General features: G+C 39.6%; 1 protein-coding gene across 1 annotated transcript in view; it reads left to right on the top strand.

The window, feature by feature from the left end:
• The window catches only part of BICC1 (BicC family RNA binding protein 1), a 366,532-nt gene that overhangs the window by 333,776 nt on the left and 15,029 nt on the right, over nucleotides 1–17,727 (top strand). Inside the window, exons 15-19 of the mRNA XM_006831098.1 lie at nucleotides 1,866–2,031; nucleotides 7,241–7,280; nucleotides 7,683–7,837; nucleotides 11,587–11,743; nucleotides 16,943–17,103. Coding sequence (XP_006831161.1) covers nucleotides 1,866–2,031; nucleotides 7,241–7,280; nucleotides 7,683–7,837; nucleotides 11,587–11,743; nucleotides 16,943–17,103 — 679 coding nt within the window. The remainder of the gene's footprint in view (nucleotides 1–1,865; nucleotides 2,032–7,240; nucleotides 7,281–7,682; nucleotides 7,838–11,586; nucleotides 11,744–16,942; nucleotides 17,104–17,727) is intronic.

Here is a 17,727-nt window from a genome sequence, read left to right as displayed (position 1 = left end):
CCGTCAGTTGTATTTAATGTAATCTCCTTTACATGTTTATCTTTACTCTGCTTTCTTAGGAATTCTATTTGGATGTTTAAAACATCAAAACATTGTAATGATTATACCTTGAAAAGGTTTGTTCCTATCCATCTTCACCTAGCAGATGTCCTCTGTTGTCTTTTTAATTTCTTGAGTTGCCTTCCAGAGTTTCTTCTTGTACTTACAATCACAAGTATTCTTTTTCCTCCCCCTTCTTACCAAAATCATTTTTCGTTTTATAAACTCTGTGGGCAGTTTATTATTATTGGTGTCATTTTATCTAACTCTGCTTTATCTGTTTTTCTTTATGTAATACAAATAACCCAAATTAATATTGTGTGTATAGGTTAACCCATCTATTTGGCATTCTTTTGTATGTTCTGAACCTTCTCATCATCTGTAATCTGTATTCATCCACACCTTCAGAATGGTTTGCCTGCCTCTAAACTCTCATGTGCTTGAGCAGTCCTTGACTTTGCAGCCATTCATTATTTTTGAAAACAGGAGTCTGAGTGATCTTACTATGCTTTGGCTTAAAAACCACCTGTGATCTACATTACACGCATTCTTTCTTCTGCATATGCTGTTTTGTCATTTGGTACCACTGAACCTGCAGCTGTCATTTTAAATCCCAGTTCAGATGTCCTCCGTGCAGCTTCTTCGTCTTTGGACTAAGTTCTTTGCTCCTCTTTTTGCATCCCAACCATCAGCTGTTTCTGTTTTTGTTGTTGTTGTGAAGTGCTGTCAAGTAGGTTCCAACTCATAGGGACTCGATATAGGATTCCCCAGGAGCAGCTGGTGAGTTTGAACTGCCGACCTTGTGGTTCAAATCAACCTTGAGGTTGAGTGCTTATCCTACAGCACCACACCAACCCTTTCTAAATAGTTCTAAATTCCACTGACTTAACAACTGAATAGTTGAACGAATAAAAGTATGAACAAATGAACAAATTGGTTCTTTGAGACTAATTTTTATCCCAATTTTTATTTGAACCTTGTGCAGTTGGATTTGAATTTGAAATGCACATATTCTTTGTGTATCACATAAGTCAGCTGCCCACTATAAGAAGCATTTTTATGTCTTACTTGTATATCTTAAACAGCTTTTGGAGAATATTTTATTGCTTATATACTACCTTTATTTAATACCAATGTCATAATGCATTTCACACATGTAAATTGGATCGTTTGTATGCCTTTAAATTCGCTCTGTCTCTGTTTGGAATGTATACACCAAGGTCTTTGATAGCTCCTTGATGTACAGAACTTAGACATGTTCTGTCTACATCTATTCCTTATGTACCATGTACAATATACCTTATATGCTAGATGAAATATATGTGAGCATGTATCATAAATAGCCTCAAGCTCCAGTTCTATGCTTAGAGTACCTGGTTTCAGATAACAGTTCTACCTTCCAGGTGTGGCACTATAAGATAACCACTAGACTCCTGGTGTGGCTCTGTGGGATAAGCACTGTACTGTGAACCACAAGGTTGGCAGTTCAAACCCACCAGCTGCTCCTCAGACACCCTGTCCAGGATCACTATGAGTCATATTCGACTTGATGGCACTTAAAAAAACAAAACCAAAATCTCCCTCATCTGTAGAATGGAGACAGTAATACTACCTACTTCAGAAGCTCATTCTGTTAAATAACATACTATTTGATATGAAACAAAATGTATATGAATTATTGAATGGAAAACTTCTCTGCTCTGCAAACGCTTACCCATTCCATACTAAAAAGCTTTTAAAAAAATTACATAATATGTAAACAATGGAGAATGGTGAATGTGTTTGTCTACGTAGTGTAGTGTTAAATTCCAAACTTTATTTTACAGTAGTGCTGACCGGTTGCTCTCAGATCCAGAACTGGGTGCTTCAGAGAGCCCTTTGGCTGATAAGAAGGCCCCTGGGAGTGAACGCGCTGCAGAGAGGGCAGCAGCCGCCCAGCACAACTCTGAAAGAGCCCGCCTTGCCCCGCGGCCATCATATGTCAATATGCAGGTAATGCTAATCACATAGTAACTGTAGTCCAAAAGTGTGCTGCTGGAGGAAGGGGATGGAGAATTCTATGAGTAGTCAGCAGTAGAACAGAAATTAGGTTTTCTCTCTGAGCTCTAATCAATATGAAATACACACACACACATATATATATGAAGTTTTTAGGAATTAATTTTACTGTAAACGTTGAAAATGAAATGCAGGTAAAAGAAAAAAAGTCCTTAAAATATTATGTCTGAAATGACCTAAAATGGTCTGTGCCATTCGGTATTATGCAAGTAACATTATTTTGAATAAATAAAGATAAATATGAGACTTATTTCTAAATATTACTGCCTCATAATCTAATCTCTGAATTTAGTCAGGGAGTCCTGGTGTGGTACTGTTGGTTAATGTGTAGAACTACAAGGTTGGTTTGAGCCACAAGGTCAGTGTTTCAAACTCACCAGCTGCTCCTCGGAAACCCTGTACAGAGTCAATATGAGTCAGAACCAACTCAAAGGCACTTAACAACAAAACAACAATATAGTCTTAGTAAATTTATTTCCATCTATGAAATGGAGATGATTAAATTGTGGGTGCCATTTAGAGACATTAATAAGAAAAGCTAATGTGTACAATCAGCACTGAACTGCGAACCACAAGGTCAGCAGTTCAAACCTACCAGATCCTCCACAGAAACCCTGTACAGCATCATTTTTGAGTCTGAACCAACTCGATGGCACTTCATAACAACAACAGTAGTGTAAAGTTTTAGTTCTTTGAATGTAGACGTTGAATGTTATTGATGTTTGTGGTAGGTACAGATTTTTATGATCATTTTCAACAACTGCTTCAATAGAAACTCTGAGTTGTGGCCTTTTCCAAAGCCATTTTCAGGCTAATTACTCAGAGTTGACTACTGACCGTGAAATTCAGAGATCGGGTTTCCATATAGATGACAGTATGAAAAGGAAACGGCTATGCGTTTGAGATTCCCATAAACATTTCAGTGTCCGAGTTAAGGGGTAACTTACTTACTTCATTGTTGTTGTTGTTAAATGCTGTTGAGTCAGTTCTGACCCATAGTGACCCTGTATAGGGTTCCTGAGGAGTGACTGGTGAGCTTGAACCGCCGACCTTGCAGTTCAAACGGCTTTGCTGTCTGGCGCATTAACCCACTGCGCCACACCAGGACTCCACCTACTTCATAGTAAGAGATTAATTTTATAAATCACTCTTACCCTTTCCATCTCCACAATGAGGAAAAACCTGTTTGCGAAATCCAAGAGGAAAAAAGCTGTCATAGACATGCCATTAATCTGTATTGTTGTTAGTTTCCATCAGTGACAATTTTGACTCATGATAAGCCCCTGTGTTTAGGATAGAACTTCTCTATAGGATTCCCAAGACTGTGTTTTTTTGGAAACAGATTGCCAGAACTATCTTCCCAGGTGCCTCTGGGTGAGTTCAAACAGCCAACTTTGTAACTAATAGCCCAGTGCTTAACTGTTTGCACCACCAAGGAAAATGATACTACTTCTATAATTTCACTGTAAACCACAGTTCATTCGACTTGTTATATTTCAGTTCTTTGCATTAGATATTCCCATGAGTTTTTAGATGAATGTTTTTACAAAAGCTGTGGTCCACAGTCAATGCTCATGGAAGCAGCATTCAAGAAACGAAACCAGGTATTGCAGTAGGCAGATCTGCTGCAATTGATGTCTTTAAAGTGTTAAAAAGCAAAGATGTCATGGTATTTTCGGTTGTCTCATAGACATATGATAGCGAGACAATGAATCAAGAAGACCATAGAAGAATTGATACATTTGAATTACAGTGTTGGCAAAGACTCTTGAAAGTACCTTGGACTCCCAAAAAGAACAATCAAATCTGTCTTAGAAAAAGTGCAGCCAGAATTCTCTTTGGCAGTAAGGAGCTGAGACTTCCTCTCTCATACTTTGGACATATTCTCAGGAGGGACCAGTCTTTGGAAGAAGACATCATACCTCACAAAGTAGAGCGTCAACAAAAAAGAGAAAGAGCTCCCTCCCCTCCCCCCCCCCACCCCAGCAAAATAGATTGATTCAGTGGCTGCAACAGTCGGCTCAAACATGACAATTGTGAGGTTGACCCAAGACCAGATAGTGTTTTGTTCTATTATACATAAGGCCATTACGGGCCAGAACTGACTGGGTGGCTCCTAACAACAGCAACAACATTTTTCATAGGCGCCCTGGTGGAGCAGTAAGTTAATCGTTGAGCTGTTTACTGAAAGGTCAGTGGTTCAAACCCACCAACCCCTGCATCAGAGAAAAATGAAGTTCTCTGTTCCTTTAAAGATTCACAGTCTTGGAAACCCTAATGAGCATTTAGGATCACTCTGATAGGAATTGACACTGTGACTGGTTTATTTTTTAATGGTCTTTATAATGTGTCAGTGTTTAAAAAAAAATCAATACTTGTTCCGTTTTCTCTAATGAATTAATTTTCAGTTAATACGAATGACATACCTTGCTTATGATCCCTTTGTGGTTTCCAGTCATCTTGTGGTCCTTATCTTCATTTGTATTGGGTTTACACCTGTTCACGCATCTTTCTTCTGGGGGGGGGGGGGAAAGAATGCTTTTGATGATAAGAGTTTCAACTAAAGTTAGATGTGTCTGTACAATTAGTGAATATCTGACTCTGTAATCACAAAGAATGATGTGGTAATCATCACTAAACAGTGGTGTCACCACATTGACAGGGACCAGGGATATCTGACAAGGAGGAAGGGACTTCCTCAGGAAAATGATCTCTAGGTCCTGGCTGTTCTTGAAGTACGGTATATGTAGCTTACTCTTCACATTTAAAGTCCTGGTGTGGTTCTGTAGGTTAAGCACTGGACACTAAGCACCGAGTTGGTGGTTCAAACGTACTACCCACTCCTCAGAAACTATACAGGGTTGCTTTTAGTTGAAACTGATTTGATGGCACTTAACAACAACAACTTCATACTTAACCTCACTTCCGTCTAATTTATTTTATAGTTATTTCTCTTGCACACCCCTTTTAGGAATGTAGGTGTTTAGGCTACAGATTATTTTTAATTCATTTTGATATTTTCTTTCACCAGTTGTTGTTATTAATTGCCATCAAGTTGGTTCTGACACGTAGAGACCCTGTGTAGGGTTTCCAAGGAGCAGCTTTTGGGTTTGGACCACTGACCTTGAGGCTAGCAGTCTAGTGCTTATCCTACAGTTCCACACAGTAAATATTTATTGAATAAGTGAATTAAGGGACACCTCACATACTGCCCTTATTATTGTTGTTAAGTGCCATCGAGTCGGTTTCAGTTCATAGCAATCCTTTATGGGGTTTCGAAGGAGCGGCTGGTGGTTTTGAACCACTGACCATTTGGTTAGATGTCTAGTGCTTATCCTGCAATGCCACTTGCCCTTAGACATTAATAATTAAAGTTTGATTTTAACCCCCAATGTCATTTGGACCTACTCTCCTCACTGCCATCAAGTCAACTGTGACTCCTAGCGACCCTTTAGAACAGAGTAGAACTGCTCAGTTTCTGAGATTGCAAAGTAAGAAGGCATCCTCATCTTACTCTTACTAACTGTAACTGACCCAACAGTAGCCAGTGCTTAGCCCACAACACCACCAGAGCTTCTTCCATTTGACCTTGTTGTTGTTATTGTTCTGTGTGCTGTTGAGACGGTTCTGACTCACAGTGACACTGTATAGGTGACCTTGTGCTTCAAACCGACCTTGTAGTCCAGCGCGTTAACCCAGAGCACCACCCCAGGAGTTCAGAAACAGCATCAAGTTGCTTCATTTAAATGTCTGCCTCTCCTGGCTTACTGCCATCTTCTTAGGGCTATTATATATCATATTGTTTGTCTGGAAGAGCCCCTATTACTTTTATCCTAGTTTGTTTACTTTTGGTGGTGGTGTTGTTGAATGCCATCAAGTCAATTCCAACCCACAGCAACCTTGCATAGGGTTTCCAGTGAGCAGATGGTGAGCTTGAATTTACGACCTTGTGGTTCAAACTGATTTTGCAGTCCAGTGCATTGACCCACAGCATCACACCAGGACTCTCTGTTTACTTTTATGGTTAATTATTATTTGTAGTGTATTTTACTATCAGAAGAGCCCTGTTTAAGACAATAGATTATATGGACACCCTACATAAAAATGAACTAATCCTCCTGGGAGAAGGGTCAAATAACTCTTTCCAATTGGTTCTTAACCCTTCTAGTCAAGCCTTTTGGACACCCTTAGTCTTCTTATCTCTGGAATCCTGGTGTGGCCTAAACCTAAATTGAAGAGTTAACAACAATTGATATTTAGTTATGTTTGAACTTCTGTCTTTAAAAACACCAGTCATTGTTCGTCTACTGACCTGGCTGCATCATAGTCACTCAGTGAGGATAATGGTGGGAATGACTGGTGTGCTGTTTGAGTCCCATGCAATAAAAGTTGACTTTGTTTAATTTTACAGTGTTACATAATGTCCTTATAGATTACAGACAGATTAAAACAGGACATTTTTTATTTATCTTAATTCCGATGCAAAGACTGTGCCAGTTAGACTAAATACTGTCCTAAATTGTCTTGACATCATATCACTTGAGGCTCTGCTTATCTGAATTAGAGGGGATTTAGAGAAAGAAATGGTGCCAATAGATACCGAAAGCATTTTGGTAATCTGGTATTGTTTTGAAACTCAGCGTAATTATCCCTACGAAGTCATCATATTTTCATTTATATTGTTGTTGTTAAGTGCCATTGAGTGGGTCAAGACTCATAACAACTCTGTATAGGGTTTCTGAGGAGCAGCTGGTAAGCTTCAGCCATCGGCATTGTGGTTCAAACTATCTTTGAAGTTGAGTGCTTATCATACGGCACCACACCAGGACTTGGTGTATGCTAAATGTTCATAGTAAATAAGCCTGGTTTTTTTTTGTTTTTTTTGTTTTTTTTTCTTTCTGAATGGAAAATTTTAACTCTTGTCATTGTCACCGCTTAAAGTTAGAATTTGTCATTCTAATTAATCAGTCTTGAAAGCCTGTTTAAAAGCATCAGACTCGTGCTGAATGACTTTCACATTCTGTTGCCAGTTGTCCAAGGAAATGCATAACCCATAGTCACAGTCACTGCTTTGTAATCCTAGGGTTCTTACAACATTTGGATAGAATGAAAATAGAGGACTATTTTTCTGTTTTATTTTCAGGCATTTGACTACGAACAAAAGAAGCTACTAGCAACCAAAGGTGTGTGCTCCATTAACAGTTTATACTTTGATTCTCGTACTCAGTAGACCCAGAAAAGGTTTCTTCATTGTTCTTGGTGAATTGAGAGATTGGAACTGCACTCATACGGTGATAGAAAGAAATCCAGAGTGTTCGGGTTCCAGTTGCACACATTTGATCCGGCTGGAATGTATTTTGTTGAATATACTAACATTAGATTGATTAAGAAATCATGCTGCATTTATATAAATTTCACATTTCTCTGGGTAAAATGTTTTATCAAGATACTTTTAGGCATTTTCTATTAATAAATAACGTTTGGTAATGATTTCTTCATACGTATCAAAGAAGCAATATTCTTTCATATATGAAGACATACATTAAAATACCAAGCATGTTGTCTTACGTTCTGTTTTTTCAAAGCTATGTTGAAGAAGCCAGTTGTGACTGAGGTCAGAACGCCCACAAATACCTGGAGTGGTCTGGGGTTTTCTAAATCCATGCCAGCTGAAACGATCAAGGAGCTGAGGCGAGCCAATCATGTGCCCTATAAACCCACAATGACCACCACATACGAGGTTTGTAAAGTTGTGCTGTATCTGTTCTTCCTGTCTGTGTTCACCAGGAGAGGTCAGTTGTTCCACCCCCCACCCTCCCACACACAGCATTCTTTATGTACATAAGGAAAAACGATTTGGGGTAGCTTGTTTTTATTTCTTGTTTCGGTTACCATGTTGTTATCAAATTGATGCAGTTTTATGTAATGGCCTTTTATCTGTGCACTCTGAAGGTTGTTGATCAGCTGTTGGGGAGATGTAAATTTGAGTAAGTATATTTTTGTTGGGAGCGTCATAAATGATAAAGTTAGGCTGAGATTAAGCAAAGGACAGATGTAATACTCCATAAACATTTATAAAGAGTCCCTTTGTCCAGAAATATCACTAGCGAGGTCCCTGTAGGGGGAAAAGGCAAATATTCAACAAAAACAGGTTTTCAGATATGAATTTAAAATTCAGTGTGTCCAGATGTGCCAGAAACCCAGCAGGAAGTATCTCAAACAAGAGCTCCAAACTTTTATGTTTCCCAGATGTTGAATGTGCTGTTCAGGGTGAGACTGAGAAGCTGGTGTTCTCACCCTGTGGAGGAGGGGTCCTGAGTTCCATGCTCTGCCAAGCCACACGTGACTGTCCGAGCAGGGTCTTTTTAATTTGGGAGTATCAGATTTTGGCTCCAAGCCTTTTGAGGAGGGGGTAAGAGAGAGAGCTTGCACATATACACAATAGTGGGAGACTGTACAAACCCAAACTTGGATAAAAATGAGGATTCCAAGAATCACAATGTTCAACCAGATCGCTGTAGACTCAAAAACAAATACTGGTTAAGGGTTTCATAATTGTTAGTCTAATAACTAGCTATTGCAGATTGACTTTCCTTTCTCCACCCACTTTCTTTGTAATAAATCAGACTATTGATGAAAGGCAAAAACAAACATGATATTTTTTCCTTTGTCTATCTGAGCAAGAAAAAAGAAAATATTGTTAAAATATTAAAAAGAACAGTCTCTATGAATCTCAGAGTTACAGTAAGAACCTGGTAGTCTTGATTTAAGATTGAAGTTACCTTCAGAAGCCAGAATGTCAGCACCATTTGGAGATTCTAGGAACAATGCCCCTCTTTCTCTCATTATAGCTTTGGAATAAAATAAACATCTTTCATTAGCCTAGAGTTTAAGACTACTGTGTTAATCCTTCGAATTTCAAGCGCATACATCTTTTGGCCATCCATCTCACTCAGCCTTGCTTTGGAGAGAGATCAGTATTGTTGGTTGTGTTTCCGTGGTTTCAACTTTAGAAATGATGCTTTAGAAATACTCTCTAAGACCAGTGGCACCAGTGGAATTGTGGGTGTTTGAAGATAACGGTCATTTTTCAGTGATGTAGGGTCCAGTGCCTGGGCTGTGGTGTCTGATAACCACCAGTGACCAGATGTACAGCTTTGGGAAACTGATTTCACTCCTTTGAACCAGTTTCTTTGTTAGATTTTTAAGCATTATCTGAGCGAGGGCAGCAAGTGCTTACCATGGTGTGAGTTCACTGTAACATTGAGTGGCTGTTATTATTTGTATACCTTGGGTGGCACAAATGGTTAATGGGTTTAGCTGCAAACTGAAAAGTTGGAGGTTCAAGTCTACCCTTAGGTGCATTGGAAGAAAGACCTGCTGATTTCCTTCTGAAAAATCAGCCACTGAAACACTGGAGCCCACGATTGTGTGCTAATCCACGGGAGGTCTTTACAAGTCAATTGACCAGACATGAACTAGTTTACTGGTTTATTATTTCCACTGGAGAACTTTTTCTTGAAGATAATCTAGGGCTTTCTAAGGTGATGGACATGAATCTCATTGGTGTGAGTGTTTCTGCACATCCAAGCTAGATATGGAGTCTGTTGTGGCACTGTAGGGTAAGCACTGGACTGCTAGCCACCATGTCGGCAGTTCAAACCCACCTGATCCTCAGGAACCTATACAGAGTGGCTATAAATTGGAACTGACTTAACAGCACTTAATACGAACAATAATAAGCTAGATAATCTCTAGATCAATACCTCAGATGCTATGATGAACCCATAATTATGTAAGTAATAATTACCATGGTGGTGGTGATGATTGTGGTGGTTGTACTGTCAAGTCGGTTCCGACTCATAGCAACCCTGTATAGGGTTTCTGAGGCTGTAAATCTTTACAGGAGCAGAAAACTTCATCTTTCAACAGGGGAGCAGCTGCTGGATTTGAACTGCTGACCTAACTGTTAGTAGCTCAGTACATATTCCACTACACCACTAGCACTCCTTAATAATTATCATAGACTAATTTAGTTAGTTAGTTGTGGGCTGTACGGTGTATTTTCATCCACAAGTTTATTTAGTCCCCACATCCTCCCAGTGGGGAAAGAGGAGCTCAGAATGGTTAAGTGACTTATTCAAGGTTATGATCAGTAAGTGTCAAAAAAGACTTGAATTAATCTTACAATATTTTCTTATGCTGCACTTCCTGATTGTTTAACCAAGAAGATACATTATGAAGGCTCTAGAACCATGCTTTGAATGATAGAAAAAGTCAATGAAATAAAAGAATTCTAACAGAGGAGTAAGTTTGGGAATAGCTGATATGGGCAGGTAATCAACTCTTCAGTTTTAGACATGCTAAGTTTAAAATGCCTCATAGGAAAATGGAAGTGTCAGAATGCCAGCTTTGTGAATGGTGTTTTGAACAGAAAGGTCAAATCTAGAAGCAGGAATCTCAGTAGGGTAAGCACAACAATGCTATGGTTAGCAAGGTTAGCAATTCAAACCCCCCAGCCTTTCTAAGAAGAAAAATAAAGCCTTTCTGCTCCCATAAACATTTATTGGAGTTCTGGTGTGGCACTGTGGGTTAATGCACTGGACTGCAAGGTTGGTTTCAACTGCAAGGTCAGCGATTCAGACTCACCAGCCGCTCCTCAAAATCCCTGTACAGGTTTGCTATGGGTCAGAATCAATTCAATGCACTTAATAACAGTGACCCTAAATAGGGTTTCCGAGGCTGTAAATCTTTACAGGAACAGAAAGCCTCATCTTTCTCCCACGGAGCAGCTGGTAGTTTCGAACTGCTGACCTTGTGTTTCGCAGCCCGATTCGTAACCACTACGCTACCAGAGCTCCTTTAAGTAGGGCAGATATAAAATAGTAATTGAGTAATGAAATGAAAAGGGATAGCATATAACTCACAGACTTTGAACTGCTTTAAATTATGTTTATTTTGACTTGGAGAATTTTAAAACTATATTTGTGTTTTTATTTTGAAATTTTAATGATACGTTACTCCGATGAGGCAACATGGAAAATACCTCAGACTCTCTTAGCCTGGTAGCTCAATTCAGAGATTTGTGGCTATCAGCACATCTTCCCCACTCCTTCCTTCTTTATGTTGTGAAGCAGAGAATCCAGGCGGAAGATTTACTTTGTGTTGTTCCAGAGTTGGGAGAAACCTCAGCACTTATTCTCCCGGGTCACACGGGAATGCTCTTTATACTCGGGCCGTTCAGCGTACTGCTCGGTCCTCTCAGAAACAGCTCCCTATAATGAAAGAAAAAGACTTTGCAGTGTCTTTGGTGCTGGAGGACAAAGGTTATAAACTGTGTCCCAGGTTTCTTCCTGAGAGACGTCATTCCTGGGTAAATGCTGTAGTCAGCCACAGAAGTAAATGGCAGAGATCAAATGGGAATTGTTTTCTCCTCCCACCCCAGAAACCCACTTGATTAAACATCTCTATATCTGGCTTTGCTTACAGGGCTCATCAATGTCTCTTTCCCGGTCCAACAGTCGTGAGCACTTGGGAAACGGAAGTGAATCTGACAACTGGAGAGACCGAAATGGATTAGGACCTGCAAGTCATAGTGAATTTGCAACTTCTATTGGCAGCCCTAAGCGTAAACAGAACAAATCAAGTGAGCTTTGCCTTTTATTCAGACTTTTAAGTACATATATTCAAGGAGCTCTGGTAATATAGTGGTTATGAATCCAGCTGTGAACCTTTAGGTCAGCAGTTTGAAGCTACCAGCCACTCCGCGGGAGAAAAATGAGGCTTTCTGCTCCCTTTAAGATTTACAGCCTTGGAAACCCTGTTCAGGGTCGCTATGGGTCGGAACTGACTCAATGGCACTTAACAACAACAACAGTAACCAGCCTAGAACTGTTTATTTGGTTTGTGTTGATGTGGAAATATAACTCTGCCCCCATGCCATTAAGCACTCAGTGTAATTCACATGCCACCTCTTCTGGGAAGCGCTCCCTGTTTCTCCAGGTGATTCAGGCCCCTCGCCCTCTCCCCTTACTGCATTTTGTTTGTGCATTCATCCTAGCTCTTGTCATACTGAAATGCAATTAATCTTTTACATCACTCTATATCCCACAGAATTTGGGCTTGGGACCATATTTCTTCATATTAGCAAATTAATAAATTGGAACTAAGTTATCCATGTGCAAGGCATTGTGTTAAGCTGTGCCTTATTTATTATTTATTCCCAAATGTCTTGTCAGAGTGCCTGATTATCTAGTAGGTGTTCAGTAAAATGTGTGCCAACTAAGGTATCAATGGTTACTGTAGGCACATGCAAATATTGGTCGTAAAGGAATTGAGCAAATGTAATCACATTAGCATCTTTGATAAGAGAAGTCTGTCCAACAGGTAGCTACTGCAGGTGAAGAACAGGATTTGGTTTCTGTATTATTGTCAAAATTAACTAAATGGGAATAAACAGAAAAGTAAAAGTTTCAATACAAAGAAAGCATGGAGGTTCTGACTTTGGGCAGATATGATGGAGCCTCGGTGAGCATTTATCCGTTTTATTTCTAACAGTACTGATACTTTTGAGCTGTTGAAACAGGTAAACAGTTAAGAATTGACATCTATAAGATATGGCCCTGATCCCTTTCTTCAGAGTTTTTGACAAACTTGGAATCCTGTAACAGGTAGGTTGGAGTATTTGAAGAAAGGCAATCAAACCGAGTACAGTAGCCAGACAGAACAGAAAGTTGTAACCATCAATCAAGTCTGCCCTGCTCTCAGGAGTCTCAGATTTTAAAAGACTGATCGTTGTGTTGGTCACGTCTAAATAAGAAGGCCTGGGCCACTCTGTCATCCCCACGTATGCTGTCAGTAGTACCCAGGAGATTGCCTGTTAGGTACTGGAGGATCCTTGGGTACTGGCAGTAGCATAGAGCCAACAGGAGGGTTACTGGAAGGCACACAGCTAGAGGTATAAGTCATCTTCATTTTATAACTCAATATAAATGAGTTGTTTGCCTTTCTTTTTCTATCTATATCTCCTTTCATTTTATTTACTATGGATAATTAATTGAATTTATTACTTAGCTGAACTAAAGATCAGAATTAGGATGAAGGTGAGGCATTCGTTAACAAAGAATTAATGTATTATTGTTGTTACTAAATGCTGTCAAGTTGGTTCTGACTCATGGTGACCCGGTATAGGGTTTCTGAGGAGCAGAAATCATTTATTCTTTTATAAATGATTAATGAAGCATAGTGATGGGCTTTGGTCAGATGTTTTGGGAGTTGGTATTTTTAAGTGCTGCCAAGGCCTCAAAATCTTAGCAGGAGCAGAAAGCCTCATCTTTCTTCTGTGGATCACCGATCTTGTGGGTTCACAGTCAAATGCTTATCCTACAGAGCCACCGTGGTCACCATTTTGAAGTTTGTTGTTGTTAGGTGCCATTGAGTCAATACCAACTTATAATGACCCTATGCACAACAGAATGAAACACTGCCCGATCCTGTGCTAACCTCACAATTGTTGCTATGTTTTAGCCCATTGATGCTGCCACTTTGCCAATCCATCTCGCTGGGGGTCTTCCTCTTTTTCTCTGACCCTTCACTTTACCAAATATGATCTCCTTCTCCAGCACCTGGTCTCTTCTTACAATATGAGACACTAAGCTTGGCCATCCTGGCCTCCAAGGAGCACTCTGGCTACACTTTTTCCAACACAGATGGATTGGTTCTTTTGGCAGCCCATACTTTTAGTATTCTCATCCAACATCATAACTCAACAGCATCAATTCTCCTATAGTCTTCCTTATTTACTGTCCAGCTTTCTCATGCATATGAGGTTATTGACAATACCATGGCTTGGGTCAGGCGCACCTTAGTTCTTAAGCTGACATCATGCTCTTCAACACTTTAAAAAGGTCTTGTGCAGCAAATTTGCCTAATGCAGTACGTCATTTGATTTCTTGACTGCTGCTTCCATGAGTGTTGATAGTTGATCCAAGAAGAATGAAGTCCTTGACAACGTCAATCTTTTCTCCATTGATAAAAATGTTGTTTATTGGTCCAGTGGTGAGGATTTTTGTTTTCTTTACATTGAAATGCAGTCCATACCGAAGGCTGTGCTCTTTGATCTTCATCAGTAAATGTTTTAAGTCCTCTTCACTTTCAGCAAGCAAGGTTGTGTCATCTGCATATCGCAGGTTGTTAATGAGTCTTCCTCCAATCCTGATGCCATGTTTCTCTTCATATAACGCACCTTCTTGGATTTTGGAAGTTAGGTAGTTAAAAAATATATATATGGAATTATTAGTAGTTAGGATAATAAAACAATGTAAAAGAAAGTTATATACCATAATAGATGTTTACCATTATTAGTATTTTATTTTAAAATGTCTGTCTTCATTTCAAAAATATATTTTATTTGAACCAACATATGTAAAATATTTATCATATAAACCTAATTATAAAAGCTGTTCTGAATGAGGTGTTTACTTTGTTGTGTTTGAGTCGTTGAAATCTGGTATGTATCTCCCAATATAAAGCATTTCATTTCCCACTAGCCACATTTTAGATGCTCAGTAGTTACATGTGGCTGATGGCTACTGTATTGAATGCCGCAGTTTTAGATAACTTTTCGTAATACTCTTGACAAGGCCACCAATATTTAGTTTTTCCCTGGACCTTCCTGTGTATTCCAGCAATCTCCCTTTTTACTTTCAAAATATAAATGTGTCATTTGGGTGACAAATTATATGGTCAGTCCATCAGTAACTTCCATGGCATCTAGTCCAGTGACCACCCAAAGTGCTCCATGTACTCTACGGCACAACACCTTTGACCCAGGCAGTCCACCATTTCAGTCCTCTTTATTTTATGTAATTCTCTATTTTGTGTCTCATTCTCCTCCTAGCTCACTGATCAATCCTTCTCAATATTCTTTGATAACTTTGGGGTCTCTTTATTACCTTTAAGCAGTAGTGTGTCCCAGGGCTCAATGTGCCAGGGGATTGGTCTTAAGCCCTTTTTTGTCTACACACTCCTACAAGAGATAAAACGTCTGTTTTTTTATGAGAAGTAGAAACCTTCTCAAGAGTCCCTTCCTCTTGGGACCATAACATATAAAGAACTCTTAACTGGGAGCTGAAAACTACTGATAGTGATTAGTGGCACCTGAAACCCTGCGGAGCAAGAGTCTTAGGTTTGGCACATGGGCATCTGTGTGTGCATTGATCCCCACTCCACACTAGCTGGCCGTGGGTAGCTAGGTGGATGTCTTCCATCTCCCTCACCTCTCTGGGGTATCACTTAAAGCTGTATTTGTGGTATAAGAAGACAATTCCCACACAGTTGATAGCCAGCTGTTGATTGGGTAGGTAGGAATGACTGTACAGTTTTACCAGAATCTCCTCTATAGCATGTCCATTTTTTTAAATGGAATTTTGTTGGAAATATGCACATAAGAACTGACACTCATTGATCAATTTCTACATGTTCAATTCAGTAACATTGGTTGCATTTTTCATGTTGTTTCACCACTGTTGCTGTCTCTACCTGTATTGTTTTACTGCCATGGACTTAGACTCACTACCCTCTCAATTTCTCATCTGTGCTTAAGAGTTACTGACAGTTTGATCTTATATGGATAATAATTCTTTAAATGATCATAATGCTCATGACTAGTTTTTTTTTTTTTTTTCTTACTGATTCAGCTAAACTGGTTTTTTTTTTTTTGCTTTAGAGAGGACTTCAGGAGATAATTTTGGTTCATGCTTTGAAGATTCTCAGTGTGATCAATTCAGGGGTTCCTCCAGTTTCAATAGGTCCTATAAATCTGGATTCTGTAATTTGAAAGTATGTTTCACATATCTCCCCTTTACCTAGGATTCATCTGTTCATGGCTTGCATAAAGCATCCAGTAATGGTAGCCAGTTCTTACTCAGTTCTTCTGGGCTCCTGGCTAAGGAGGCATTAGTTGATGGAGGCAGTTCGATTTCCAGTTCGGTTCCTTCTCTGATCCCAGAGTCTCTTGCTGCTGCTTCTCCTGCTCCAGGCACATAGAGAACAGTTGTTATGTCTTAGGTAGCATCTCCCTCCACAGCATGGTTCACAAGTCCATCCAGCTTTGGACATCGTTGCATCTAAAAGGTACAGACAACGTGGAGAAACCCCTGACCAACAAATCAAACACAGAGTCAAGCCAGACTTCAGCATTCCTGTCTTAGACTTTTTTCCCAAGGGGTAGATTAGTTTCTGTTATAAATTAAATCCAGGAACTCCAGCATCATTCTTACCACACCATATATTGCTCTTAATTTTGGAAGCACTCTATTTTGTGAACTCCCTGCCTAGTTGTATTTTTGTAGGGAATGAGATTTATGTGTTGCAATATTACAGAATTCCTTTGACTACAGGAAAACACAAGTCTGGTTACAGATTACCATCCTGTCATCCAAATGGAACCTGGACTTTATAATAAGTTTCCATACACTTACCGTGTCCCAGAGATCCTCCTTCCAATTCTTCATTTAATTCCCATCAAATCAATTATAAAGAGTGAATGTTTCTGAATTCTCAGGGAGAATATGATTAATGGTTATTAACTACAGAGGCACTGTTGCTGAATCGCTGCCTCCCAAGTGTAACCTTTTAAATGACAAGAGCTTCCCTGAAAGCAATAACCAGCATTTCCTTAATGAAAAGCTGATGTTTCAGTAAAGGATTGTTATACTTCTGCAGCTACTGCTCTCTTCAGCTGAACAATGAAATCTGAAATATTTAAGTGATTAAAACTTTTAATTAAACTGTGGTCTCTATGGGCGTTTACACTTCAAGCCTGTCTCTTTCCTTTGCCTTTCAGCGGAACACTATCTCAGCAGTAGCAATTACATGGACTGCATTTCCTCGCTGACAGGAAGCAATGGTTGTAACCTGAACAGCTCTTTTAAAGGCTCTGACCTCCCTGAGCTCTTCAGCAAACTGGGCCTGGGAAAATACACAGACGTCTTCCAGCAGCAAGAGGTCGGTCATTATTTATTTTCCTGGTTTATTTGTTTTGATTGTGGCATTGATGACTGCTAGAATGAAATCACTCATTGACCTCTGGTTGTATTGTCCCTGGGCATGTGTTCAAGTCTCATAGCTTGTTTTTGTTGCTGATAAAAATGTCACCTTATTCCTTTTTTAATTAGTGCACCCAGTATACACAGGACATTAGAAATAATAGAAAAATGCCTTTGTAACCATCCTTCATCAGAGTGATGGATAAGATTCTGTATCAACATGGCTGGGCTACGATTTTCTGGGGATTTGGCAGATACTCTGTAATGAGCCTCCATTTTATGGTCTGATATGAGCAGCCAAGGGGAGTTGGTTTGGGGGTCTGGCCTGCATCCGATATATAAGGAGGTTCTGGCAAAGCTTGCCAATTCTTCATCCTGCTTCTAACTCATTATCATCTGACCTCTGGTTCTTGGGATGTCACAGCCCCAGTGAGCCAGCAGTCTGTCATATGACTTGCCTGTTTGAGACTGGCTCACCTCCACAACCAAATGCACCACTTGCTGGAAATCTCTTCCTCTCCATCTTCTCCCTCCTTGCCCTTTGTATATGTGAAGAATTCAAAAAGTGGATAGAAAAAAATAT

Source organism: Chrysochloris asiatica, unplaced genomic scaffold (genome assembly GCF_000296735.1).
Source record: "Chrysochloris asiatica unplaced genomic scaffold, ChrAsi1.0 scaffold00003, whole genome shotgun sequence".
Lineage (NCBI taxonomy): Eukaryota > Metazoa > Chordata > Mammalia > Afrosoricida > Chrysochloridae > Chrysochloris > Chrysochloris asiatica.
This window is presented reverse-complemented; position numbering and strand designations above follow the sequence as displayed.